Consider the following 27313-nt stretch of genomic DNA (forward strand, 5'->3'; position numbering starts at 1 on the left):
AAAAAAAAAAAAAAAAAAACCAAACCAGGAATTCTTGAGACCTGGAAAATAACAGCAAAACCTTTTTTTTTTTTTTTTTTTTCCTACTCTGAGTATATTAAACATCTGAAAGAAAACTTGTTGTTTTTAAGTGCTTTAGAGTCAGTTCCTACTCATAGTGACCTTGTATAGGGTTTCCGAGGAGCGGCTGCTACGTTTGAACCACTGACCTTGTGGTTCAAACCTACCTTGCGGTCCAGTGCTTTATCCTACAGTGCCACGCTCCAAAAGAAAATTGTTATTGTTAAATGCCTTCAAGTAGGTTCCGACTCACAGAGAAAGAAAATGAGGTATAAAGACATTTTCCTTAGTGTTCACTACAATAAAACACTCTGCTTCATTAAGCTGCAAGACACAGGGTTGTCCTGGAAATCACCTTCTCCTCCTGCACCATGAAAGCTAAAGCCATGTCCACTTCGAAGTGTACCAAATGCGTGAGTCCTTTATGGGACGCTTGAGCAAGTTCTACATAAGGACTCCTGGCATGGCACTGTAGGATAAGCACTGGACTATGAATCACAAGTTTGGCAGTTTGAACCCACCAGCCACTTCTTAGAATCCCTTTAGTCATTATGAGTCGGATTCAACTCAATGGCACGTAACAGCAACATCATAGTGTGCTGAACAAATATTCACTCTTATTTACAATAAAGTGGGTGATGTTTCCCTGATTCCGTGGCCATTCCCCATCCTGTAGATCTCACCTCCTGGGGAGGTGGAGGGAGGGCATGTTTTCTTGAGGACTTGGAGGAAGGGCTCTCTGCTCTTCCTTCCCTGCCTTCTGTATTCTCTGGAAGATCTTAACAGCCTTCCTGGATCTTCCATCTCTTTCCCTGGTCTTCTTGCTTTGTAACTTGACAAATACCTAGCTTTGAGCCCCACTGAGGATCTGAAAAGGAACCTTGGTCAGACACGGGTTAAATCACTCCCCTGCTAACTGAAAGGTTAGTGGTTCAAACCCACCAGATGCCCCATAGAGGTTTTCATAACCAAGCCAACCCCATTCGATTCCAACTCACAGTCACCTTCTAGTTCAGAGCAGACCTGCCCCATAGAGTTTCCAAGGTTGTCAGTCTTTACAGAAACAGACTGCTTCATCTTTCTCCTGTAGAGCAACTGGTGGGTTTGAACCACTAACTTTTTGGTGGTGGTTGTCTTTGTTAAGTGCTGTTGAGTCAGTTCCAACCCATAGCAACCCTGTATAGGGTTTCCTAGGAGTGGCTGTTGAGCTTGAACCGCTGACCTTGTAGTTCAAACTGACCTTGCAGTTGAGTGCATTAACCTGCAGAGCCACACCAGGTTATAACCTTGGAAATCCTGTGCACAGTGCGGCTCTAGCCTAAAAGGTCACTATGTGTTAGTATTGACTCCACAGTCATGAAGACCTCGGTTTCTTACTGGCTGTTAAACCTGGACGCCTCCCTCATTCCCTTGACACAGCTCAGAGCATTGCATCTTGCTTCTTCAAAGTCAAAACAGAAGTCACAATCTTACATAACAGAATCACATGTAATCACAAACGTGCTGACACCTTTGCCATATTCTGTAGGTTAGATACCAGTCACAGGTTTGGGGTTTGGAAATCTAAAGGGATCTAAGTGTCTCTGAGGCCAGAGCTATTTCTGAAAATTTCTGGTGGTACCTGAAGTCCCATGACTTTGTCACTATTTCCTTTTCCCCCAGATGCTGTCTATAGCCCGGTCAGAGCTCTGCTATGAGGTATGTGGGTCTTGCTGGGTTTGGCTAAGGGAACTGCAGGGGAGCATAATCCCTAGGGCTACAAGTGGTTAAACCCTTGACTACTAGCTGAAAGGATGGCAGTTCAAATCTATCAGAGACACCTTGGAAGACAGACCTAGCAAATCTGCTTCCAAAAGGTCGTGACCTTTAAAACTGTACGTACGTATGTACATATGTACACGTACGGAGCACACACGGTTCCATCCTGCACACCTACGGTCGTCATGAGTTGGAACCAACTCAACCACAACAGAAGGAATAAAATCTTGTCTAAATCTTTCATTGAGCATCTCAGGGGCAGAGAAGGGGAGAAAGGGGCCCGAGGACTCAGAGGGGGCGGTCGGATCCTGTTCCCTGGCTCCCGTTTTTGTTCCTTCCACCACTCGGGCTTAGAATTGGGCTGAGAATGAGATGACATTGACCTACTACATTCTGAGGTTGGATTAGAAGTTGCAGAGGAGGCCAGGCAAAAGGAAAGAGTTCTGGGCTTTGGATAGGGTGGGCCCTGGGTCTCAATTCCACCTTTACTTCTGGTTCTTTGTATGAACCTGGGCAGATTCCTTCTCTCTCTGCATATTGGCACCTTTCTGATGCTATGATTCTAAGGTAATCTGAATCCCTGGACCCCACTTAATCTCTAACTTCACTTGCAGATAGAGCCACCTTCAATTATCCCTATGAGATATTCTCATAACCCTCAGAGGTTATGCAGACCTGGATCGCACCCATTAGACGTCACTGGAACAGAAGTTAACATGGACTCAAACTACGAGGTATTTTTATGTAGATTGAGAGCTGTCACCAAGACATATACTTACTCCCTCACTGTTTCAGTGGGTCAGAGTCCATACACCACTTCCATGGGTCTTCTGCAAGGCTTTAATACATGCAGGTGTCAGCCAAGCTCGGGTCTCATCTGACACTCAATTATGGAAGGATCCACTCCCAAGCTTCTGTTGTTAATGGCAGCATTCCGTTCTTGCAGTTGATTGGACTGAGGACCTCGGTTTCTTACTGGCTGTTACCTGGATGCCTCCCTCAGTCCCTTAACACATGGTCCTCCATATACAGCTCAAGAGCATTGCATCTTGCTTCTTCAAAGTCAAAACAGAAGTCACAATCTTATATAACAGAATCACATGTAATCACAAACATGCTGACACCTTTGCCATATTCTGTAGGGTAGATACCAGTCACAGGTTCTGCCCACACTCAAGGAGAGGGGATCGATTATATAAGGTTGTAGAGACCAAGCAGTGGGGAGTCTGGAGGTAACTTTAGAATTGGTCCACCACACTGGGACCATGCCCAGAGCACAGAGGTGTCAATGTCACTGAAGTACAATGAGAAGGAAGGAAACTGGAATTTCCAAAGATGGGGAAGGAATGTCAGGGTATTTGAGGCTCAGACTATAGCAAGTAGACCAAGAGGACCTTTCCAACAGATAGTTCTCACCTTTCTCTTTATTTAACAGTCACTTGCCTTTCGAGAGACTGACATCTACTGCCGGATCAACTCAGTCTAATAGAAGCAGAACGGACGTCTCCAACAGCCCAAGAGAAACGGTGCTTAATCATATATTTGTAGAAATGGGATGAAAGTGGCGGCCCTTATGATGCATACCAGTCGCCAAAGGAATGCCCAATGCCCTTGAGAGAGTTTTACAAAGTTCCTCCCGATGAGATAAAGAAAACAGAAATGTACTGTTTTTCTTTAGCCAAGATGTTCAGAAGAATGGAGGGGATTGTAACCATGGCAGTGAAATGATATATGATAGGATGAATGTAAAACTAATGTTCTCCCATGTAAACGATCACATTATTCACAATAAAACATTTTTAAAAAAAGATGCTCAGAAGACCTGCTGATGGCATCCAAAGAGAGAGTGAAAGCTGGAAATCACATGTCATTAACCCTAGAGATAGCACAAGAAAAACACATCCCTCAGTGGAAACTTAACATTATAATGAGGTTAGGGTTGCCATCTTTGTATCCTTCCTGAACTTGCTTAACCTGTAATCAAATGAAGTTGTATGTATGACACGATTCTGATGTAATTCTTACACTCTGAAAGGAACTTGAAAAGCTTCTAGAGGGAGAAAGAATCTGGGGAGACCCCTCTGTCTTAGCTATGTGTACAAGCTTAATCAAAAGCTGTTCTTGCTGCTCTTCATCCTGGTGGGTCTTTATTGGTTTCAGTCAGAGACCCAGCATTGGACAGGTAACACTTAGACCTAGAATTGAAGGACCAAGTTTCAAGGCTCAGCAACTGAGGATGCCGTTTCTACCTTAGAGAATGACCACATGCTGTTGAGGGAGACACAGTCAAGTGTGAGTCCGAATCAGCCCAAGATGAGCCAGGGAAGTATCTGAGATCTGACAAGTAATGACTTTTCAAGCCATGGAAGAGGATAAGGAATGAGGCACTCTCAAGAAATAGCAAGAGAACTAACAGGGATCTCTGGGTAATGGATCTATGCTGTACTATAAGCACTGGACTATCATCTCAAGGCCAGAAGTTCACACCCAGCAGCTGCTCCTTGGAAACCCTATACAGGATCACTATAATCGGAACTGACTCCATGGCACTTACTAACAACAACAGGCAGACACACGGAGTCCTGTCATAATGCTATAGGATAAGTACTGGACTGCTAACTACAAGGTTGACAGTTCAAACCCCACTAGTCATTCCTCAGAAATCCTATACAAAGTTGCTATGAAGTGGAATAGACTCAACAACACAACAACAAAAACACAGGTAAATACATGTATACACAGTCTGAATGGTGTGGGAGAGAGATAGAGGAAGTATTCCCACAAATATATAAAGGTATACACATAAGTACCAACATATCCATGAATCTGGTGAAGCATATTGTTGTTGTTAAGTGCCACCGAGTCAGTTCTGACTCACAGCGACCCTGAGTGTCTGTTGAGTTTGAACTGCTTACCTCGCAGTTCAAACCAACCTTATGATCGAGCACTTATCTTACAGTGCCACATCAGGACCCCATTGTTGTAGTTAAGTGCCATCGAGTCAGTTCCAACCCATAGCAACTCTATATAGGGTTCTGAAGAGCTGTTGGTGAGCTTGAACTACCAACCATGCAGTTCCAACAGCTTGCAGTCTGGCGCATTAACTCACAGTGCCACACTAGGACTCTATACAGGGGGGAAAATTGTGAAAACTTCTTCAACATTACCAAATGCCTTGAAGGAATGATTTGCTGGGGCTGGGGGCTCAGAACCATAGTCTTGGGAACCCTATGGTTAATTGACATAATATAATTCACAAAGACAATGTTCTACATCATACTTTGCTGAGTAGCAAATGGGATCTTAAAAGCTCATGAGTGACCATCTAAAGTGCAATTACCATCACTCTCCCTGTTCAGAGTAAAGAGTGATGAAAACAATTAGTCCCATGGACAAATGGACCATATGAAAATGAGTCTCTATGACACTGAGACTGGAAGAACTAAATGATACATGGCTAACACTACCAACTGCTCTGAAAGGGTTCATATTAGAAGGTCCTGGACTGGCATTGCTATTGTTGTTAGGTGCCATTGAGTTGATTCCGACTCATAGCAACCTTATGCACGACAGAACAAAACATTGTCCTGTCCTGCGCCATCCTCACAATTGTTGTTACATATAAGCCCACTGCTGCTGCCACTGTGTCAATCCATATTGGGGGTCTTCCTCTTTTTCACAGACCCTCCATTTTATCAAGCATGATGTCCTTCTCCAGGGATTGGCCCCTCCTGATACTCTGTCTTAAGGAAGAGTGATGAAGTCAGGCTGTCCTGGCTTATAAGGAGCATTCTGGCGGTACTTCTTTCAACACAAATTTGTTTGTTCTTCTGGCAGCCCATAAAACTTTAAAAATTCTCCCAAGCCATAATTTAAATGTATCAATTCTTCTAAGGTTTGCCTTATTCATTTTCCAACTCTCACATGCATAGGAGTCAACTGAAAATACCACGGCTTGGGCCAGGCACACCTTATTCCTCAAACTTCTATCTTTGCTCTTGAACACCTTAAATAGGTTTTGTGCAGCAGATCTGCCTAATGCAATACATCATTTAATTTCTTGACTGTTGCTTCTATGGATGTTGATTGTGGATGAAAGCCGAACAAAGTGCTTGACAACTTCAACCTTTTCTTCATTTATCACGATATTTTTTACTGGTCCAATTGTGAGGCTATTTCTTCTTCTTTGCATTGAAGTGCAATTCATACTGAAGGCTGTAGTCTTGATGTTCATTAGTATATATTTTAAGTCCTCTTCACTTTCAGCGAGCAATGTTGCATTATCTGCATTTCACAGGTTGTTAGTGACACTTCCTCCAATCCTGATGCCACGCTCTTCTTCATATAATCCAACTTCTCAAATTATCTGCTCAGCATACAGATTGAATAAGAATGAGAAAAGGATACATCCCTGGTGCACACCTTTCCTGATTTTAAACCATTCAGTATCCCCTTGATCTGTTCTAACAACTGCCTCTTGGTCTATGCACAGATTCTTCATGAACACAATTAGTGTTCCGGAATGCTCATTATCCACAATGTTATCCATAAATTGTCATGACCTACACATTCAAAAACTTTTTCATAATAAATAAAGCACAAGTAAAAAGGTGTTCTCTGCTTTCAGTCAAGATCCATCTGACACCAGCAACAAGAATCCCAGTTTAACATCTTTTTGTGAATCTGGCTTGGATTTCTGGCAATTCTCTGTCAATGTACTGTTGCAACCATCTTTAAATTATCTTCAGCAAAACTTTACTTGCATGTGATATTAATCATATTGTTCAATGATTTCTGCATTCTGTGGAGTCACCTTTCTTTGGAATGGGCACAAACATGGATCTCTTTCAATGGGTTGATCAGGCAACTGTCTTCCCAATTTTTTGGCATAGATGAGTGAGCATTGTATCAATTTGTTGAAAGATTTCATTTTGTATTCTGTCATTTCCTTGAGCCTTGTTTTTCATCCTCAATGCAGCTTGGATTTCTGTCTTCACTACCATTGGTTCTTGATCCTAGGTTACCTCTTGAAATGGTTGAACAATTCTTTTTGGCACAATGACTTTGTATATTCCACCTTCTCTTGATGCTTTATCATTCAATCTTTTGCCCATCAAATCCTTCAATATTAAAAGTCACGGCTTGAATTTTTTCTTCAATTCTTTCAGCTTGAGAAATGCTGAGCATGTTCTTCTCTTCCATTTTCTAAATCCTGGTTTTTGCACATTTCATTGTAATACTTTGCTTTGTCTTCTCGAGCTGTCTTTTGAATTTTTCTGTTCAGTTCTTTTACTTCCTCATTTCTTCTAAGGTCAAGACAAGTTTTAGAGTCTTCTGACATCCAGTCAGGACTAAAAATCCAAGTCAGCAAAGTCCCCGCGTCCAGCTTGCCTAATGGCCCAGCGAACCGCGGAGCTTTCTGGGGATTGTAGTTCTGGCTGGCTGAGCCCAAACGCACTTCCGGGTTTACCCAGAAGCGCGGCCATTGTTCTGCGCACGGACTGTTGTCGCTCATCACCTCGGTCTTTCGAAGCATAACTCCGAGAGGCCTTGTAGATGTCGACGAAGGGACGGGAGTGAAGTAACATCCTCAGTCAGTCGTCCTGCGGAATCAGGTTAACTACTTAACCCGAGTTCGTCCTCCGGTAGATTCGTGCCTAATACCGAGGCAGGTACGGCCAGACCCGTCCGCGGACACCCAGGTGAGGGGCGGGGCAGTGCCGGGTTTCTAGTGCGCGCATGCGCAGGGTGTGGGCGGGACGCTAGGTAGATTGGCAATCTAGGACCTGTGCAAGCAGCGTTTGGCTCACGCCACTCTTCATGTGGTGCGGTGTGTTAATGCACTGGACTGTAAGGTCGGCTTGAACTGCAAGGTCGGGGGTTCGAGCTCACCAGCTGCTCCTCGGAAACCCTATACAGGGTCACTATGTTTCGGCGGCACTTAACAAATTTCATCCAGCTTGCTGGCGAGATTGGTGCCGCTGACGATTTCAGCACTGTGCGCTGCGTGTGTGCACGGGTTTTAGGGCGGCCTATGCTCCTGTCTAAACTCTGGTGGCGTAGTGGTTACGAATTGGGCTGTTAACATCAAGGTCGGTAGTTCGAAACTACCAGCAGTTCCGCGGGAGAAAGATGAGGCCTTCTGCTCCCGTAAAGATTTATAGCCTCGGAAACCCTGTACAGGGTGACTGAGTCGGAACCGACTCCACGGCACATAACAACAACAGCATGCTCCTGTCTGAGGCCTGTGGTGTTGGGGAGACCCTGTCCTCCCTTTTGTTGTTGGTGATGGTGGTGGTGGTTAGTGGTACAAGGCATGGAGTCGCTTCTGATTCATGGCAACCTCATAGGCGCAGGCCTCCACACCTCCTGAAGCGCCTCTGAGTGGGTTTGAACCATCAACCTTTTGGTTAGTAGTCAAGCCTTTAACCATTTGAGCCCCCCAGGAACTCTATACTCCACTTGTTGTTGGTAGATGGGTCAGCTCAGTTCCTCCTCTGGTAACGTAGTGGTTACGAATCGGGCTGTGAACCGCAAGGTCAGCAGTTTGAAACTACCAGCGGTTCCGCGGGAGAAAGATGAGGCTTTCTGCTCCCGTAAAGATTTACAGCCTCGGAAACCCTGTACAGGTTCGCTATGAGTCGGAACCGATTCCACGTCACATAACAACAACAACAACAACAACAACCCCATATGACAGAGTAGAACTGCCCATGGGTACTAGACTGTCATCTTTTTGGAAAAAGGTTGTTAGGTCTTTGCACCTGGGTGATGGTGGTGGTTGAACCTCTCTAACCTATTGGTTAGCCGCCTAGTGCTTCACCATTTGAGCCAATAGGCACTCCTTGTTAAGTGCCATTAAGTTTGTTCTGACTCATCTCCACCCTGTAGAGTTGGTGGATTTGAACCACCAACCTTGTTGTGATGTGCCGTGGAGTTGGTTCCAACTCATAGTGGCCCTGTACAGGGTTTCCGAGGCTGTAAATCTTTACGGGAGCAGAAAGCCTCATCTTTCTCCCACAGAACCACTGGTAGTTTCGAACTGCTAACCTTGAGGTTGGCAGCCCGACTTGTAACCACTACGCTACCAGAGCTACTTAGTGACTCCATACTCCCACCCAAATGTAGAACTTGTTAAGTGGAGCCACGAGGCACTCCAGCATAATGCATATTCTTCTAGAGTCTGGCTTCTGGAGGAGAGGGGAATCCACTCTAACACAGCAGGTGTGTGGGTGGGAGGTGAGAGTCTGGGCAGGTAGGCTTGGAACTCTGGAGGGGCTCTGCGCTTCCCACAAGCCTGGGGACAAGCCTGGTTGGTGGAGAGGCCAGCTTGGAGCTGCAGAATCTTGTCCCCAGAACTGATGGACTGCAGGACTCCCAGGCTGAAGGAGAGGCCAAGAGCTAGAGGCAGCTTCTAGGCAGAGCGCACCTTGTACATGCTGGGGGTGCCCGAGTGCCAAGCAAGACCTTAGACTGTTAGTCCTGTGTGGCCCAGGCAGGATCTTCCAGAGCCCTGGGTATTCAGGTTGGTGGAGGGACAGAATCTGAGCCCAGGAAGGGCAGCACTATAACCCATCGCAAGTCTGTTCCAACTCCTAGCAACCTTACGTTCTTAGAAGTTTTTAGGTTCTAACTCATAGCATACCTGTCTGTATAGGGTTTCTGAAGCTATAACATTTTTTGCAGGAGCAAACAGTCTCATCTTTCTCCTAGGAACAGCTGGTGGGTTTCATCAGCCAGTCCTGTAGTTAGCAGTCCAGTGCTTACCCTACAGCATCACCAGCATCCCTGTAGGACAGAACAAAATTGCCCCACAGGGTTTGCAAGGCTATAATCTTTTTAGAAGCAGAATGTTGCATCTTTTTTCCTGGGAGCTGCTGATGGGTTTGAACTACCAACCTTTTGGTTAGCAACTGAGCACTTAACCGCCTTACTTCCAGGGCTCCTAGAGCTGTAACAGCTGGTGTTAAATTGGGCAGGAAGCAGATGCTTCAAGCAGGATTGAGACACGTGTTCCTGGGCCCTTGGCTCTGGGATTGCTCTGCCTGCCAGCATACAGATGCCCCAGTAGGTAGAGGGATGGAGTCTGGGCTGCCCTCTGCCCAGCACTCAGGCGCTCATGTTTAGATGGGATGAGGAGGAATTACCCAGAACCTCTGAATCTGCAGCCTTAAGCCAGTACCTCTTCGTAGGACCAGAGAATGAGTCGCACTGAGTAAAGTGCGGCCAGACTTCCCCTTTCGTATTTTGGACACGTTGTCAGGAAGGACATCATGCTTAGAAAAACAACAGAACAGAGGACGACTCCCAATGAGATAGCTTGGCACAGTGGCAGCAGCGATGGGGTCAGACATCACAATTGTGAGGCTGGAGCACGACCAGGCAGTGTTTGTTCTATTGTGGGTCAGGTCCCTATGAATCAGAACCGACTCCACGGCACCTAACAACAACAACAACAACAGATGCGTGAGGCTCATGGCACAGCCCGAGCCCTGCTTGGAGCGGATTCAGTGGTTAAATGATTCTAGCCCTCCACCTACCCGGCCCTGGGAGTGGACTGGTTAAATGTTCAGACCAAAGTGTGGTGGTTCAGGAGAGAGACCGAGTGATCTGCTCCCAAAAAGCTTCCAGTCAAGAAAACTGTATGGGGCAGCCCTGCTCTGTCACACACAGTTGGTGGCCTCCAACAACACGTACAACCGAGCATCAGGACAGGAACGGCCAATTCCTGTGGCTGATCTTGGAGCTCAGCACTCAACCTTCTGCTTGGGAGTTTTGGCAGCAGCCAGGCAGTGGGGCAGGGGACACCTGTCTCAGGTAGATTGAGGCTCAGAGTGGGAATGCAGACCGGTCCCAGACCCCCTGCTGGTGGAAGGCTCAGGACCTGGGTACAGATTTCTGCACAAGAACCAGTTCTGTGTGTTCTTGGGTGGTCCAGCCGAAGGAGGGAGCATGGTGGGTGATCCCGTGCAATAGCTGCTGGAGTTTAGGCCTGGAGGCCCCACTTAGCAGCCACCAGTTGTGGTCCCGGGATGGGTGAGGCTGTAGCTGCTGTATTCTGTACGGGTGCTGGCATTTGGGCAGAATGGGGAGGTGTGCACAGGCCTAGGCTCTGGTGCCACTGCGGCTGAATGCCGCATTGTTGGGTGGAGTGACCAGGTCTGGGCTGCAGAGGGATGGGACTTGCCAGGTGCCCTCTGTGCACACACTCAGGTGGGAGTAGGAGAAGGGAGGCTGCAGGTGGGTTTGGGGCAGAGGGTGCCCTCAGCACAGCCTGGTGATGTCCACAGCAGTGGGAGGACAGGGCCTTGCAGAGCCACAGGAGCCCAGGCTCTGCAGCTCCTGAAGGGCTGTGGGGGATGGGGGTGGACAGAGCTGGGGTTTGATGCCGGTTCAGGATAAACACACTGAAAACCCTAGTGCCCAGTCGATTCTGACTCATAGGATTTCTAAGATGCTAAACTGTGTGAATGAGAAGTTGGGGAGCAGTGGAGGGCAGGGGCGGGCTAGGGTGGGGCTTGCTATCCGAGTGCTTAACCACTGTTGGTAATTGAAAGATTGGAGGTTTAAGTCCACCCAAAGTCACCTTGGAAGAAAAGCCTGGTGATGACCTCCTTCTGACAAGTGAACCATTGAAAGCCCTACGGCGCACAGTTCTACTCCAATGTGTGTGGGGGCGCAGTTAGTTGGAATTGTCTCGAGGACTAGTGGTTTGTGTAGTTCGATTTGTTGTGTGTTGCACTAGGTGGTTGGAAGGGTGTGAGTTGTAGCTTCTAGGCCTGGGAAGGGCTGTCATTGGCTGGCCAGTGCTGGGGCTTCTCGGGGCATCTCTGGTCTTGGCCACTCTGTTGCAGGTAAGTGGAGGAGGGACTAGGTCAGAGTTATGCATTCAGGACACAGAATGGTTGGGGAGGACTGACAGAGGGCCAGTGGATTGGAATGGTACAGGGACCAGCTCCTGGGAGAGCAGCAAGGCTATGCCCGGTCTTCAAGAGGATGCTCTGGATTATATGCAGGGATTTTATGTGGTGTTGATGGGTGACACTGCATGTGACCAAGCAGAACTGCCCAGCGGGGTTTTCGTGCCTATAATTTTTATAGGAGCAGGTCGTTAGGAGTCTCTCCATGGATTAGCTGGGTGGGTTCAAACCACCAAACTTTGGGTTAGCAGCTGAGCATTTAACTAGAGCGCCACCGGGGCCTGGTAGGGGGAGGGGGAGGGTCAGTCTTTAGCCCTGAATCAGCTCCTGGCAGGAGTGGGGTTGTGCCATGGGCTTCGTGCATTAAATCAAGTGTGCTTAGAGGCTAGTCATCCCCGGAGCCCTGCTCCTAGACCCGGGGAGAGGGGCTGGTCTAGGGATGCAGATTCAGAGTTTGGGGGAGGGGTTAGGGTTATTTGTGGGGGGGTCCCAGGACCCAGTTGGAGTAGTGGGTACCGATTTGTGCTGCAGGTATTGGTGTGGGGGTAGAGGAAATGGGCTGGGGGTGATCTACAGTCCCAAAACATGGGGGACCCAGGTTAGAACTTCGGACTCCTGGCTTGGGAGGGGCAGGCCTATGCCTGAGAGATTCAGGCAATCCATCCCAGCCCACTGCCTTCAAGTGTTTTCCACATACAGGCTCCCGACAGGAGGGAGAAGAGCAGGTCAGCAAGACTGTCAGTCTTCAGTCACAAACCACTTGCAGTTGGAGCTTCATCTTTCTCCCAAGGAGCGAGCAGCTGGTGGGTTTGAACCGCTGACCTGGCAATTAGCAGCCCATCACTTATCACACTGTGCCACGAGGGCTCCTGAATGTTAGGTGTGCGCACAGTTCCTTGGGCTGGAACTTGTGGGAACTCACTCTCCAGGGGCAGAGACTGAGCTGGACAGTGGAAGGGTCCCCACAGTGCCCTGCGCACACGCATAGGCTGTGGCCCTGTGGCCAGGCTGTTTTCAGCACCATCTTTTCCCTCTGCAGCTCCAAGTCCTCATCCTACCTGGAGGAGAGCATGGAAGAGCCCCTGAAGGCCTGTGTGCAGGTGAGTGGAGCGTCCCTTCCTCAGAGAGAGACAGAGCTGGTGTCCCCTCTCTGCACAAAGCATCTTAGGGGGGAGGATGGGCATGGTTCCCTAACAGTTCACCTGCACAGCGCCGCATTTCATGAGTCTCTGCATTTCTTGACCCTTTCTTTCACCCAGATCACAGCTTGACCTCATGCGTCACAAGTCCTTAGAACACTGAGTCCCCTCTGCCCAAGAATTCACGGCTCCTCTGTGTGCCTTTCCAGAGGGAAGGTAAATGAGTTCTGGCAGGAGCAGGAAATGGGCCGAAATGTAGCCGTGGGGGGGGATGGGGTACTGCTGTCAGTCATCTTGTCTCTGCTGACAGCTGAAGCCATGAAGATCGTTGTTAAGTGCATGACCCCACTGCCCAGGAGTGGATTCCAACTTACAGCGACCCTGTGGGACTGAGAACTGTAAACCAGAGGGTTTAGAGAAGCGGATCACCCCCTCTTTCTCCTGCTGGGTTTGACCTTATGGTTAGCAATCCACTGCTTAGCCTACAGCCCCGCACCCAGGACTGTCAGGGTAGGCACATGCCTGAGCAGAGTGAGGAAGGGCACCCATGCATGGGGGCATCCATGACCAAATAGGGTGAGGAGGACATCTGCGCAGGGGCAGCCTGCCAGGGTAAAGAAGTTGTTTGTATGGAGGGCAGCCCACTGTGGGCGTTAGAAGTTGGTTGTATGGAGGGCTGCCCACTGTGGGCCTGAGGACACATTGGCGTTAAAGAAATGGTCTGTGTGAGGTGACAGTCTAATGCAGGGGAGCTAGTGCCCAAGTGGGGTGAGGAGGGAAAAGGGCGTCAGAGCCTGTGTTAGAGCCCTGTGGGTGCTCTCCTAAAGTGCCCCAGCCTGTGTGACTTCAAACACCGTAAACGTATTCTCTCACAGTCCTGGCCGCCCGAAGCCCACAGCAAGGTGTCAGCAGAGCTGTCCTTACCTCCTGGCCTCGTCAGACTCCTAGGGAGTCCAGCGTTCCTTGACTTTTGGCAGCTGGACTCTGGAGTCCTGGGGGGTCGCGCTCTAGGACAAGCACTTGACCACAAGGTTGGTTTGAACTGCAAGATCAATGGTTCAGAATCACCAGCCGATCCTAGGAAACCCTGTACAGGTCACTGGCACTTAACAACAACAACAATGACTCTCTCTGCCTTTGACTTCCCGTGGCCATCTTCTCCTTGTGTCTGTCTCTCGTCTCATTTTATAAGACACCAGTCAAATTGAATGAAGGCTCACTCTGGTGTGGCGCCACTGGATAATGCGCTGGACTGTAAAGTCGGTTTGAGCCACCAGGTCAGCAGTTGAAATCCACCAGCTCCTCCTTGGAAACCCTAAATCACATTGCTGTGAGTCAGAACTGATTCGACGACACTTGATAACAAAAACTACCACCACCCCAGTATGAAGGGAATGTGGTAGCTCTGGAGGGTAAGTACTGTACTGTAATCTACAACGTCGGCTGTTCAAGCCCATTGACTGCTCTGCAGGAGAAAGATGAGGTTTCTGCTCCTGTAAAGATTTACAGCCTTAGAAACCCTATTGTTGTTGTTGTTAAGTGCTGTTGAGTTGGTTCCAACCCATAGTGACCCTGTATAGGGTTTTTAAGGCTCTTGAACCGCCAACCTTGAGGTTCAAATAACTTTACAGTCTGGTGCATTAACCCAAAGAGCCACACCAGGACTCCAAGAGATCCTACATAGGGTTAAAACTATGAGTCAGAACGGACCGACAGCGCTTAGCAACAACAACCCCAGTATGACTTCATGTTAACTTAATGACATCTGCAAAGACCCTATTTCCAAATCGGATCACATTCATGGATGTGTGAGGTCAGGACTTCAACAGAGACAAGTGTCCGTGGGGAGGGGCCGACCTGGTTTAGCGTGACTTGATCAGAACAAGGACACCCACAAGGGGGATGATGTGTGGGCAGTCAGAGCCCAAGGGGGCTGTCCATTGCAGGAAGTGTGCCGGAGCCAGAGTAGGGTGATGAGACTGAGTGTGCGCACCGTGGGAGTCGGAGCTCCGCCCAGGGTGATGAGACTGAGTGTGCGCACCGTGGGAGTCGGAGCTCCGCCCAGGGTGATGAGACTGAGTGTGCACACCGTGGGAGTCAGAGCTCCGCCCAGGATGATGAGACTGAGTGTGCGCACCGTGGGAGTCGGAGCTCCGCCCAGGGTGTTGAGACTGAGTGTGCACACTGTGTAGAGTCGGGGGTCCGCCCATGGCAGCAATGAGACTGTGTGCACTGTAGGAGTCGGGGTTCTGCCCAGGATAACAAGACTGAGTGTGCCCACTATGGGAGTCAGGGCTCCCTCCACGGTAATGAGACTGAGTGTGGGCATTGTAAGAGTTGGGGCTCCGCTCAGGGTGACAAACCAGAGTGTGCACAGGTCAAAGGCACCCCAGCATGTGGATACCAGGGCCCAGGCAGGCTGTGAAGGGCAGTCTGATGTCCAACAGCCTGAGTCCATGGGAAGGGACAGCTGGTCCTGGGAATCAGCCGAAACTGGGTGAGGGGAGCCCATGACCCGGGGTGGGATGATGGGGTGGGGTGGGGTGTGTGCGGGCAGCCAAGGGGAGGGAGGAGAGTGCTTTGGCAGGAGGGAGTGGCGTGGAGCCAGGCAGTAAGGGACCTCCAGGGAAGGTGGGTGAGCTAAGTGTACACTACAAAAGCCAGGGTCTGACCGTCAGCAGGACGGTACAGGTCTGGAATGAGAGGACCCTGGAATGACCCATGTTTTTTTAATGGAAACTGGAGGTGTAGCTATGAATTTAGGGTTCAGTCTGTTGTTAAGTGCCCGCGAGTCGGTTCCAACTCATAGCCACCGTGTATAGGGTTTCTGAGGAGCGACTGGTGGGTTTGAACGCCGACCTTGAGGCTCAAACCAACCTTGTCATTGAGTGTTTATCCTACAGTGCCGCACTAGTCTGTAGAGCTGCAGAAATACATGGACATGTGCATGAGCCTGTGTGTGTGTGTGTGTGTGTGTGTACCAGTTGCTGTGTATCGAAGTTCAACTGTGCTCCATCAGAGTTTCAGTTTGTTTTTTGAACGTCAATCACCGAGACCTTTCTTCCAGGGCCCTCTAGATGGACTTGAACCGCCAACCTTTCAGTTAGTAGCCAAGTACATTAACTGTTTACACCACCAGGAACTTCTGTGTCCATACGTAGTATCCACTGAGTGATTCCAGTGAGCAGTGCCCACACCTAGTGTCCAGATTTTGACTTCTGGATATACCACAGGAGTTACAGGGCTACAGCTAATGGCTAATGAATGTTGTCCACACCCCTGCCCATTTCATTGTGGGAGGCAGGGGAGACTTCAAAAGTTTGTGGAGAAATGAACGTCAGCCAGCTGATTTTACTGATGATCAGAAGATGTACAGGTACTTGACTTATCCCGGAGGATATTAAGCCCTGACATGCTTTATCCCACAGCACCACACCAGGACTCCAGATAGATATATATTGTTGTTGTTGTTAAGTGCCACTGAGTCACTTCCAACTCATAGCGACCCTGTATAGGGTTTCCAGGGAGAGACTGGTGAGCTTGAACCGCCGACCTTGCAGTTCAAACCAACCTTGCAGTCCAGCCAGCGCATTAACCCGCAGCGCCACACCAGGTGTACAGAGAAGCACAACACTAGTAAAGCATGTACGCGGTAGAATGGTCAACCAGTCAAGGTCAAAAGGGCAGCATTTACCTAAGGACAGAGTTGAGAAGGGCTGGGAAGGAGGGTAGGGTAGGCTGGAAACCGGAACTACAGGAGGAGGCGGGCTCTGTTGTTACCTGGAGGGGATTACAATCGTGTGAGCTGAAATCAAGCGTAGGATTTGTTCAAGGTAAAACTGAGGAGCTGCTCTGTAAACACATTCAATTCAAAGTCACTCAATTCACAGTAAAAAGTTTCAGGGAAAAAAAAAAAAAAGTGTTTCTGAGATGTGCCTACGTGTTAGAATGCTGGTGGCAAAAAAAAAAAAAAGTGTTTCTGAGATGTGCCTACGTGTTAGAATGCTGGTGGCAAAAAAAAAGTGTTTCTGAGATGTGCCTACGTGTTAGAATGCTGGTGGCAAAAAAAAAAAAGTGTTTCTGAGATGTGCCTACATGTTAGAATGCTGGTGGCACAAATAGTGAGTAGTTAAGTGCTCTGTGCCAACCAAACAGCTGGTGGTTCTAACACACTCAGCTCTGAGGGAGAAAGAACTGATTTCCAGGAAAACCCTATGGAGTGGTTTTACTCTGTCCTGGGGTGAGGCAGAGCACATGCAGTAGCACCTAACAACAAAATGAAAACGTTGCTATGAAAGGAACAAAAATAGAAACAGAGAGCATGTAAAATCGGGTGGGATCCACATAGGTTTCTTCCTGAGTTAATCATATTGTGCCCTTGTCACTTACCTGCTTTTAACAACATATGGTGACTGTCTGATAAGATCACTAGGTGAAGGGGTGGGGGAGGCAGGTGAAGGAAACGTGGGAATTTTCAGTTCTATTTTTGCAACTTCTTGTGAGTTGTTTGAAACTCTTTCGAATAAAATATTTTTAAAAATACGTGTGTGTGTCTTCCCAGTCCCGGAAAGTCTGTGGGAGGTGGGGGCTCTGCTGGTGCAGGCTTGTGTGAGTTGGTACCCACAGCCATCAGACGCACTCTATGTGGTTGGTGAATTGTTTACATACAGAGGATATGAGCCAATAAGTAGGTATAATGAGAATGACGGGGGCCAGTGAAGGAAGGTACAGAGTCAGAAAGCAGGCAGGCAGGGAGAGTAACACGTCTTGTTGGACTGTTAACTGTTGGTGTGGACGTACAGTCTCATATAGAGATAAATAGTTATAGAAATAGTTGATATGATTTAAAGAAGTGAGCCTCTTTTTACACATTCACTGACCCTTTTTGATATCTCCTGAGTTACGTTACTCGCACATTGTTCTGGGTCCTTGTTCCCTTGAGGCTACTGCTTTTTCTGCTGATTGAGAAGAAGTCTTAATAATATTGATTCTCATTGATGGTGCCTTTGTTGATGGCAGTTGCCAAACAGTTCATGTAGTTAATCTGTTGATTTTCATAATTCTGGCTTTGGCCATGCTATACTTGTAAGTGCCGTCGAGTTGGTTCCAACTCATAGCCACCCTGTGTAGGGTTTATGAGGAGTGCCTGGTGAGCTTGAAGGGCTGTATTCCGTTTTATTTGCTGAGGATGATCTGATCCGGAATTCAGACAGGGCCCGGCGAGGTGGTTCTTGTGTTTGGTGTTCGGTGCAGTCCCTGGAGTTACGTACTCAGCTACACTTCGCTGGTAGCTGGACTACCTAAGAATGCCCACCATGACTTTGTGTCCATGTCTGCAGTCTCAGTGCCCCTCCAGCTGTCCCCTCGCTCTCCACATGGCTAGCTTGGGCTTGTCCGTGGGAGCCAGTGGAAGGTGGGTGTGTCGGATCCTCGCCCCCTCACAGTGGGAATGACAGCTCCCTGATTGTGTTTTTTTCTTTTTCTCACTTGTATTACATTCTTAGGACTCTCTGCTTCTGCCAGAAACTGTCATCAAGGTTGAAGGAGAAGACACGGGGGCACTGGCCATTCCATCCCAGGTGAGTTGGGTATAAGTTTCCTCCGTATTGAGAAGTTTGCATAACTGGTGGGCAGCAGGAGTCAAATGAAAGTGGGGAAAGTGAGGAAGTGGAGGTAAGAGAGGAAAACTCTTAAAAAGGTGAGATATTGATGAGGATGATAACTCCGAGGAGATTTGAGATTGAAAGACTTTTTTTTTAAATTATTGCTAGCCAAAAGGTTGGGCTCCTGGTATGACACTATAGGATAAGCACTGGACTGCAAACCACAAGGTTGGTGGTTCAAGTCCACCAGCTACTCCTTGGAAACCCTATATAGGACTGCTTTGAGTTGGAACCAACTCAACAACACTTAACAGTCATAAGGTTGGCAGTTCAAATCCACCAGCCACTCCTTGGAAATCTTGTACAGGGTTGCCATGAGTCAGAACTGACTAGATGGTACTTAGCAAGGACTGAAAGGGACGCATGCTGGGAAAGCTCTGGATTGGCAGGTTCAGCAGTTCAAACCCATCGACTGCTCCTCTGGAGAAAGATGAGCCTTTCTGCTCCTGTAAAGATTTCCAGCCTAGAAAGCCCTATACAGGGTCGCTATGAGCCGGAACTGGCTCGATGGCACTTAACAGCAATATCACAAGAACCAGAAAGATTTAAATATGTTTAAATGGTTGAGGAAGGACTTAGTGAATTAAAATGATCATTGGAGAGAGGAGATAAACTATGAGGATTCAATTCAGAGCATATGTGAATAAATGTCCCTTGTCTGGGGAGAAGGACTCAAATTGGAAGGATAAGGTTAATGAAGTTACCTAAAGGCTTGGATTTTTGGTGAAAACTCAGGTAAAGTTATCTGTTGGCTGTGACGGTAGGAACTGAACTGGAGAAATGCTTGATGATGGTGGAGAAGGGTTAGACTAGTAATTTTGGATTATGAGAGAAAGGCCCCAAATAGGTCTAATCAGGTTGCTAGTTAATCAGGTTGCTAGTTAATCAGGTTGCTAGTTAATCTTAAATGATGATAACCAGTAATTTCTAATATTCTATCCAGCTGCCTTTAGGGGGTGATTTTCTCCCCACTGGCACACTCACTCTGTAACCCGTTTTTGTAGCCAACTGACACGCAGACTCACCTCACTTTTGTCATTTGCCAGGATGATGTGGTGGGAATGCCGTAAGTCAGTGGATCATTTGAAAGATAATTTTTGCATAAACCAAACACAAAGATCAACATGAATAATTATTCTAATCTGAATAATTAAGAGGGGAACGATAAAGAGTACACTAAATAGAAAAGACCACCACTTGTTTATCAGTTTGTCGTACTCTGGTGGCTTGCATGTTACTGTGATTCTGGACGCTGTACCACCGGTATTTTAAATACCAACAGGGTCCTCCATGGTAGAAAGGTTTCAACTGAATTTCCAATCTAATACAAAGTAGAAAAAAGGAGAGGCAGACTGGTTCTGAATGTTTAGCCACTGAAAACTTTATGAATAGCAATAGAACACTGTCAGATAACACCAGAATAATGACTGTTGAAACAGGAGGAATAGCATCAGAATATTGTCAGATATAGTGCCGAAGATGAGCCCTTCAGGTTGGAAGGCCCTCAAAACAGAGTTGACCATGACGACACGAATGGAGTAAAGCCTGCAGGACCTTCATTTGCTCTTGGGCACAACTCGAAATGAAAAGAAGGAGCTGTAAACATCCGTTAATAATGGAACATGGAATGTAAGAAGTATGAAGATAGGAAAATTAAAAGTTGTCAAAAATTAAATGTCACACACAAAGATGGAGATCCTAGGCATGAACCAGCCGAAATGAACTGGTATTGGCTATTTTGAATCTGACAATCATAGGGTTTACTATGCCAGGAATGACAAAGAGGAATGGCATCACATTCACCATCAAAAAGAATGTTTCAATACCTGTCTTGAAGTATAATGCAGTCTGTGATAGGATAATAACCTATAATACTATAAGAGAGACTAATTAATACAACTGTTACTCAAATTGACACACCAACCACGAAAGCCAATAGTAAAATTGAATTCTACAATTTCTTCAGTTTAAAATTATTCAAACATGCAATCAAGATATATTGATAATTACTGGTTTGGAATGCAAAAGTTTAGAGCAAAGAGAAAGGATCAGTAGTGAGAAAATATATCCCTGGTGATAGAAACGATGCTGGAGATTGATCACATGATAGTTTCACAAGACCAATGACTTCTTCATTGAAAATACCTTTTGTAAACAACATGAAAGATGACTATACACATGAACCTCACCATTTGAAATACACAGAATTCAAAATGACTATATCTGTGGGAAGAGATGGTGGGAAAGTTCCATAGAACCAGTCAAAACAGGGCCAGGGGCCAGTTGTGGAGCAGACCATCAATTATTCATATGCAAGTTCAGGCTGAAGCTAAAGAAAAGTCCACAAGAACCAAAAAACCTTCAAGATTTTGGTGACATTTATAGGACCCTGAATTAGAAAAATGTCTGTACAAATACAACAGCATGTTGCATGTAGTGTCATGGGATTCAGGGGATCCTGTGTTCTATTCATGAACCACAACAAAAACATCTGATCTCTATAAAGAGTCTTTAACATAGTGGTTTGTTATATTCAACTTCTTTGGTGTTTGCTGCTTATGGGTAAGGACACATCACCCTGAACATGAATTTTTAATCAAAATTCCTGCCCAGTTATATTGGGAACAGATCCTTTTCCCTTTTGGATGGCCAGGAGACCCCCTGTATATGGCAGTGTTGTTGTTGTTGTCAGGTCCCAGCAAGTCATTCCTGACTCATAGTGACCCGGGGAGTGGCTGTTGAGTTGAACCACTGATTTTTCGATTCAAACTGACCCTGTGGTCCAGTTCTTATCCTCCAGCACCACACCAGGACTCCTTGTATGGCAGTAATGATGCTGAATGTCTCCTAAGCCTCCCTATAGTGCAGCTCTGAATGTGGGTACAAAAGAACTCTCATCCAAAGACTCAAGGTTTATTTAGTCACCTTTAGGGGTCTCAGAACTAATAGGCCTACCCATTGCGCACAGTGTCACTCGTTTAGTAAAGCCTGCTGGTAGCTTTTCATGTATTTTCACAATCGTTACACTAACAGCCCACTGAGCCGAGTTGCCCGTTTCCCATTGCTGTTGATTCTGACCCCATGTGCAACACAGTGGAATGACTCCACAGGGTTTTCTTGGCTGCACTAAGCCAGTCTTTGTAGAAGTATACTGGCAGACTTTTCTTCCATGGTGCTGCTGGGTAGCTTCAAACCACCAGCCTGTAGGTTAGTTGTTGTTGTTACTGTTCAGTGCCGTTGAATCGGTTCCAACTCATAGCGACCCTGCATAAGGTTTCCAAGAAGCGGCTGTTGAGTTTGAACCGCCGGCCTTGTGGTCCAGTGCCATAGCGCCACACAGTCTAGCAAAATCCGTTGTGCCAGGGACCCAAAAGATATATACTCTTAATAGGTGAGATGACTCATCTCTTTTCTTCCAAATCCAGTGCTTTTGTCATTGAGACCTGCATTCCATCTTCTACCGCAAGCATCAGCGGGATGCAGCCTGTGGGCCGACTCTGGCTCCCTGCCTGCTTTGTAAACAGTGTTGCAGTCTAGCCACCCCATGTGTTTGTGTACATCAGTGACTGCTCTGCTACCACCGTAGCAGTGGGGAGTAGCTGTTATAGCCACTGCCTGGCTTGTAAAGGCTAAACTGGTTACTGTCTGGCCTTTGGTGGAAAGTTTGCCAACTTCTGTTAGGTTTTTGGTAATCTAGAAAGATTTCCAAAGTGGGAATTTTGTATTCACCAGTACAAAAAGCCAGAGTAAGCATTTTCTTTAAGGTAGTCGAGTCTTACATAACAAATTTCTTTTTCTCCCTCATTTTTTTTTAAGGTTAGTGAAAGTTTACAAGGCAGATCAGTTTTACACTCAACAAACCATATTTTGTTTTATTACACCCCCTCCATGTACCATCAGTTAATAGTATTTACTTGTATTTTCCCCCCCCCTCTTTTTTTTGGGATATACATGTGTACATCAAAAAATCTTTTTTTTTGTACAAAAATATTTTTTTGATGTACATGTGTGCACAAAAAATGCATTTTTGTCTGAGTGTCCAGAGGGCACATTTTGCAAGCCAGCCTCCTGCCCTCAGGCACACAGCCTTTTTTATTCCAGGGGTCTAGAGTCCTCAGCTGCTCTACCTCTCTATGCCATCGCCGCTGCCACTGTCTCTGTTGTTGCTGCTTCTCTGGTTAGGTCCCCATATTTCGCTCCTGCTCTTCCCTCTTGATGGTCCTAGGGTCCTCTGTTCCTGGAATGTAAGATTAACTACTCCCCCCTTTTAGTTATATGTCTTCTACATTTACAGTTGTGACAATCGCTATTAGTCCTGCTAACAATTACAGTTGAATCATAAGCCCCTATCCCATTCTCCCTTTCACCAGGCCCATCTGGAAAAGACGAGAACTATTCAGTGGGGATTCTATTTTACCCCTCTTGTTCTGAAAGTAAACACACTCATGAAAACTGTACAAAAATATTTACTGATCAGTTTTTATCCAGAGTTCTTCTTTGGGATTGTAAAAACTGGTCCAACATCCCAAACCCAAATGATATCATCACCTGTGTGCCTTGACTGGAATCCTTTGGATGCTGACAATCTCAGGACAACTCCCAGATTATCAGGTTTCCTCCCTCCGTAGGCCAACTCTGCCTCTTCAACACTGGAAGGGAAGTATGCCCAGCTGAGCAGGCATGTGTGTCTTCTTTTAGGAAGGCGTAAACTTCAAAGTTTTGACTGTGGACTACACTCAGGAGGAACAGGACACATTGAACTCTGCTATGAAGACCCTGGACAGAGATGTGATGCTGGAAAACCACAGGGATCTGGTCTCTTGGGGTAAGAATACACTCTCCCTCAATGCAGCCATGACGTTTGGGGCCACACAGAGCTAGTGGTAGTGCTCTTTAGTCCCTACTGAAAATCAATTCCAATTGGTAAGGTAGAAAAGAAGAGCCTCTTGGGCTTGAGTGTGTTCAATCCTTATGGCTACAGGCCAAAGACAGAGATCAAAGTCTGCAGTGATTTTCTTTTGTCCTAATACAAACACCCAAAGCTCTGTGTCTTTCCCTATCATCGTTTCAAACCCGACACACTCTCCTAGTTGGAACAAAGGCAAGAATATAAGAATGAATTTTTCAACATGTGCCCAGGTGAGAACCAAAGACACAGGTACAGAAGGTTTGTTTTAAAACCCCCTAGGAAATGTCACATTTTTCTTCCTCTTCTCTCTTCTTGTAGGACACATACATTACCACTTTTTTTTCAGGTATATTCTCTATTTCATGATCTACTGACGACCCAGGTTCCTGCCTCTGAGTTAACCTCCATTCTTCCTCACTTGAAATTACAGGCCTCCATGGGACCCTGTTAACTCATCAGGCACTTTGGAACTGGGATACCTCCTTTGTCAGTTCACAAATGCCATTTGCTTGTGGGTTGCTGATACAGGCTATTAGCAAGTATCTTCTTATTATCAATTCCTAGAAATATAGACCCTAATCTTTATATCAGTGAACCTGTGTCTAGCACTAAAGAGGGTGAAAAGGACTCTCTATTTCTTTGACAAAGACTGCAAAATTATTTCAAGATTTTTGTAGATTCTGCATGTTAGTGTGCCCTGTCGAGGTAATGCTGACTTACAGCCACTCTATAGGACAGAGTAGAGCCACCCCATAGGGTTTCCCAAGCTGTGACCTTTGGGAAGTAGGTCACCGTGCCTTTTCTCCTGTGGAGCCCCTGGAAGGTTCCGGCTGTTGACCTTTCGATTTGCAGACAAGTGCTTAGCCTCTGCACCACTAGGACTTCTTTGGATTCTATATAGGTAATCTTACATTCGTCTTTGGCATCCAAAATGGTGGTCATTCAGACAAAACTAGGATTAAAATAGTTACACTTCAGTGCTCTGCTATACCATTGGGATGCTGTAGTTCTTCATCTCACCAGTTTGCTTTTCCAATCTGGGTGGTTGTTGTTAGGTGCCATCAAGTTGGTTCTGACTCATAGCAACACTATATAAGGTTTCTGAGGAGCGGCTGGTGGGTTTGAACTGCCTGCTTTGCGTCATCAACAGTCCAGTGCTTATGCTTATCCTACAGCACCACACCAGGACCCCTCAATCTGGGTTACTTAAATCCGTATCTGAAAGCAAACCCCCGTGTATGTTGTATACTTTCTTGTCAGGTTTCTCTCACTATTCCAGCCCTAAACTTTTTTTTTTTGGTCTAGGTTGTCTTATTTTCCTTTCTTTCAGACTTGGCAACTGCACTTGGAAGAAGAGAATCAGTTTCAAAGCACAGCACTTTTGATGAAAAACCATCATCCTATGGAGTTAAGATAGAAAGGTTGACAAGGGATGACCGTTGGTTGCCTTCATGTGGAGGAATCCCAGATGGTAAGGATCAGTTAGAGAAGCAACAGGAAAACCAAGAGAGACTTTTGAAGGAATTGGCATTCACCCGAAGAAAAGCTACTGTTTATGAGAAAATCTGCAAAAGTGATGAACTTGAGGATAATAGGGGTCTGAATTCCAGTCTTCTTTCATCCCATATGATAACGTTAAGAAACCATTTTCATAAACATGCATCACATGTTAAAAAATTACATCATAATTCTGTTGTAAACAATTATCAGAAGATGGATGACAGGAAATTATGTGAAAATAATGAATGTGGAAACCTCCCCGAGAACATTCACCTGATTCAGCTTACAAGAACTCAGACAGAAGATAAGTGCTACACATTTAGTGATAGTATTCACTCTTTCAGCTGTACTACACCCTTACATTTACACGAGAAAATTAATGAAGGAGGCCAAGTTTTAAACCACAATATAACCCGTAATGAACAACAGATAATTCCTGTTGAAGAGAGTCAATATAAAGGTAATAAAACCTCCCAAAGCTCATCTCTTGCTCCAAACATAAAAAGTCATTCTGAAGAGAAGCCCTTTGAATGTAATCAGTGTGGGAAGACCTTCAGCTGGAGCTCTCACCTTGTGGCGCATCAAAGAACTCATACAGGAGAGAAACCTTATGAATGTAATGAATGTGGGAAATCTTTTGGCCGGAGCTCTCACCTTGTTTCCCATCAGAGAACACACACTGGAGAGAAACCTTACAGATGTAACCAGTGCGGGAAGTCTTTCAGCCAGAGTTATGTCCTGGTTGTGCATCAAAGAACTCATACGGGAGAGAAACCTTATGAATGCAATCAATGTGGGAAGTCTTTTAGGCAGAGCTATAAACTCATAGCACATCAGAGAACCCATACCGGTGAGAAACCCTATGAATGCAGTCAGTGTGGGAAGTCATTCATCCAGAGCTACAAACTCATTGCACATCAAAGAATTCATACTGGAGAAAAACCATATGAATGTAATCATTGCGGAAAGTCATTTAGTCAAAGTTACAAACTCGTTGCACATCAGCGAACGCACACAGGCGAAAAACCCTTTGAATGTAATCAGTGTGGGAAATCCTTCAGCTGGAGCTCTCAGCTTGTTGCACACCAGAGAACTCATACTGGGGAGAAACCCTATGAGTGCAACGAATGCGGGAAATCCTTCAATCGCAGTTCTCATCTTGTTATGCATCAGCGAACTCATACGGGAGAGAAACCCTACGAATGCAATCAGTGTGGGAAATCCTTCAGCCAGAGTTACGTTCTTGTTGTACATCAGAGAACTCACACGGGAGAAAAGCCCTACGAATGCAATCAGTGTGGGAAGTCTTTCAGGCAGAGCTCATGCCTCACTCAACACCAGAGAACTCATACTGGAGAGAAACCCTATGAATGTAATCAGTGTGGTAAAACCTTCAGTTTGAGTGCCCGACTTATTGTACACCAAAGAACTCATACTGGAGAGAAACCCTTTACATGTAATCAGTGTGGGAAAGCTTTCATCAATAGCTCTAAACTTATTAGGCATCAGGCCACTCATCCTGAAGACAAACCCTATGACTGTAACTAGAGCGGAGCACCTTCAACCAGAGTCCATATCTTTCCTTTTTTTAAAGGGAAAACATATTGGGAAGAATCGGTTTAAAACAAATGTATGTGGGAAAACTTTTAATTATATATCTGAAAAGTAATTTTGGAGAAGGATATAGACTACAAATTGCTTGCTTAGCAGTTGCACATATGAAATCAAACTTATACCTCATGACACATTGCTATAAAAGCTATAAATACTGGCACTTACCGTTGCAAAAATTACTCAGACCTGAATCAGAGAAAAAACAAGAAGTGGTCAATAGGCTGTGGAGTGCCAGTGAGACCAACCTCTGATGTAATAAAGAATAAATGAAAATATTAACACTGGATGGGCTTATTGACTAGATAGGGAAATGCCTTTGATTTTAGACCTTTAGGATGAAAAACAATAAACGCAGTGTTTTACTACATGACTTTCCCATTAGGTAGTTACTAGGCAGTGTTTCGTTCTGTTGTGCATAGGGTCACTGTGAGTCAGTACCAACTCAATGGCACCTAACAAGTCTGTTTTATACACCACTTCCTAAAAGATCCCTGGTGGCACAGTGGTTAAAGTGCCTGCCAGTGTACCCAAAAGCTGGTAGGATAAGCACTAACTGCTCCATGGCAAGAAGATTTGGCCATCTGTTTCTACTGTAAAGATTTCCAGCCTTGTAAACTCTATGGGGTACTTCTGGTATGATGCTGTAGGATCAGCACTGGACTACGAACCCCAAGTATAAACCAACTCGACAGCACTTAACAACAATGTAGCAAACCCTATGGGATAGTTCTGCACTGCCTTTTAGGGTTG

At 46.2% G+C, this 27313-nt stretch overlaps 2 protein-coding genes across 2 annotated transcripts in view; both read left to right on the forward strand.

Moving 5' to 3' along the window:
- Nucleotides 1-13009, forward strand: part of CEACAM20 (carcinoembryonic antigen-related cell adhesion molecule 20) — a 34938-nt gene extending 21929 nt beyond the window's left edge. The window contains exons 8-9 of the mRNA XM_006871487.1: nucleotides 12778-12838; nucleotides 12998-13009. Of these exons, the coding sequence (XP_006871549.1) occupies nucleotides 12778-12838; nucleotides 12998-13009 (73 nt within the window). The remainder of the gene's footprint in view (nucleotides 1-12777; nucleotides 12839-12997) is intronic.
- A 4570-nt stretch (nucleotides 13010-17579) lies between these two features.
- ZNF180 (zinc finger protein 180) lies at nucleotides 17580-26497 on the forward strand. Its single transcript, XM_006871488.1, has 7 exons — nucleotides 17580-17602; nucleotides 18217-18290; nucleotides 18401-18456; nucleotides 23239-23365; nucleotides 24909-25022; nucleotides 25467-25865; nucleotides 25950-26497. The coding sequence occupies exons 1-7, from the start codon at nucleotides 17580-17582 to the stop codon at nucleotides 26495-26497; spliced, it is 1341 nt and encodes a 446-aa protein (XP_006871550.1).
- The last annotated feature ends 816 nt before the right edge of the window (nucleotides 26498-27313 follow it).

This window comes from Chrysochloris asiatica, unplaced genomic scaffold (assembly GCF_000296735.1).
Source record: "Chrysochloris asiatica unplaced genomic scaffold, ChrAsi1.0 scaffold00168, whole genome shotgun sequence".
NCBI lineage: Eukaryota > Metazoa > Chordata > Mammalia > Afrosoricida > Chrysochloridae > Chrysochloris > Chrysochloris asiatica.